Consider the following 1,395-nt stretch of genomic DNA (forward strand, 5'->3'; position numbering starts at 1 on the left):
AGGGATGCGGTAACTTCCTCCGGCGGGGAGGAGCCGAATCCCACCACCTCCCCAGGACACAGAGCAGAGCGGAAACCAGTCCCGGCCCTGGTCCAGCACCCTCGGCCCGTGGCGCAGCTGAGCTGGTGCCGGCACCCTGGTGGGTCCAGCCCGCGCCGGGTCCCCTCCTGCTCACCCCTGGTTGAGGTCATTCTCGGTGTTGTCCAGCCAGAGGCGCACGGCCACCGCGTTGCCCTCTCGGCACTGTGTGAAGATGTCATCCATCGCGGCTCTTGCTGTGGGGAGGGATGGATAAGGACACGGGGCTCCTTGCCCACCTTTCCCACATGCGGCCCTGAGACCTGGACATCGCCTCCCACAGCCCCTCTGCTCCTGGCAGCCCCTCCGCCAGGGCGTCTCCCTGGGGGAGCGAGGACAGGACCCTCGCGTCCCCCTCCTCGGCAGCCCTGTGGAAAACTGCAAGGACCAACTGCTGAAGGCTGGGGACAGAGCTGGACTTGCAGCAGAAGGGGAAGTTCACAGCTGACTCCCGCGTCACGGGTGCCTGCAGCAGCTCGCAGGAAGCAGATTCGGCACCCATGGGCTTATCTGCAGGCCCAGCCAGCCCCGGGTGCCCGCACCTCCTGGGAGGGGAGCGGGGTCAGGGGGCAGAGCTGGAGGAGGCCCAGCACCACCCTGCACGGGATCCCATAGCTCCACACACCTCCCGATCCCCAACTCCGACCCAGGCTTGGCTGAACTTGGCACAGCATCATGCTCCTTAAACTGGGACCCCAAAGGTCCCCACACTCCCCCTCTCTCCAACCAACAGGCACTCCAGCCCAGAGCCAGGCAAAGAGCGCGTGTCCTGGTTCCATTTGTAAGCCCTCGACAGCAACAGCCCCACTGAGGCGCCGGGCTGCGCTGCCCCGAGATCCCCAGCAGCGCGGGGCCTGGCAGGGACTTCCTGCCTGGGGGTCTGCAGCATCAAGCAGGGACGTGGGGCTGCCCTCGGCGAGTCCCACAGTGCCAGTGCAGGGACTGACCGAGCACGATGTCCCCAACATGCACCTGTGAGGGCTTAATCCTGGTGCTCATCCAGCTGCAGCGGGACCCCCACTCGCTCTGCGCAGGGAGGACAGGCCCTGGCACGCTCCCCAGGACAGCTACTCTGCCTGTGTCCCAGGCTCCAGGCAAGGGACAGAGGAGACCGGTCTCACAGCCCGGACCCCCGAAGGGGCCTCACAGCCACCAGAATTGGCTCCAGCACTTCCAGGGCAGCGCCAGCCCCGCTCCTGGCTCACTGGCTATGGCGGACGGAGCAGTCCTGCGCGTGAGCTGCAAGGAGCCGGTGCTGCATCCCGACCCGATGTCCTGCGGGTCCTGCCAGCCCCAGGGACAACCGCACTCCCCCCA

The 1,395-nt window shown here is 67.0% G+C and overlaps 1 protein-coding gene across 1 annotated transcript in view; it reads right to left on the bottom strand.

Moving 5' to 3' along the window:
* The window catches only part of ILK (integrin-linked kinase), a 4,940-nt gene extending 4,669 nt beyond the window's left edge, over positions 1-271 (bottom strand). Inside the window, exon 1 of the mRNA XM_009883239.1 lies at positions 176-271. Within this exon, the coding sequence (XP_009881541.1) occupies positions 176-264 (89 nt within the window). The 5' untranslated portion in view covers positions 265-271. The remainder of the gene's footprint in view (positions 1-175) is intronic.
* Positions 272-1,395: the final 1,124 nt, after the last annotated feature.

This window comes from Charadrius vociferus, unplaced genomic scaffold, assembly GCF_000708025.1.
Source record: "Charadrius vociferus isolate BGI_N301 unplaced genomic scaffold, ASM70802v2 scaffold124, whole genome shotgun sequence".
NCBI lineage: Eukaryota > Metazoa > Chordata > Aves > Charadriiformes > Charadriidae > Charadrius > Charadrius vociferus.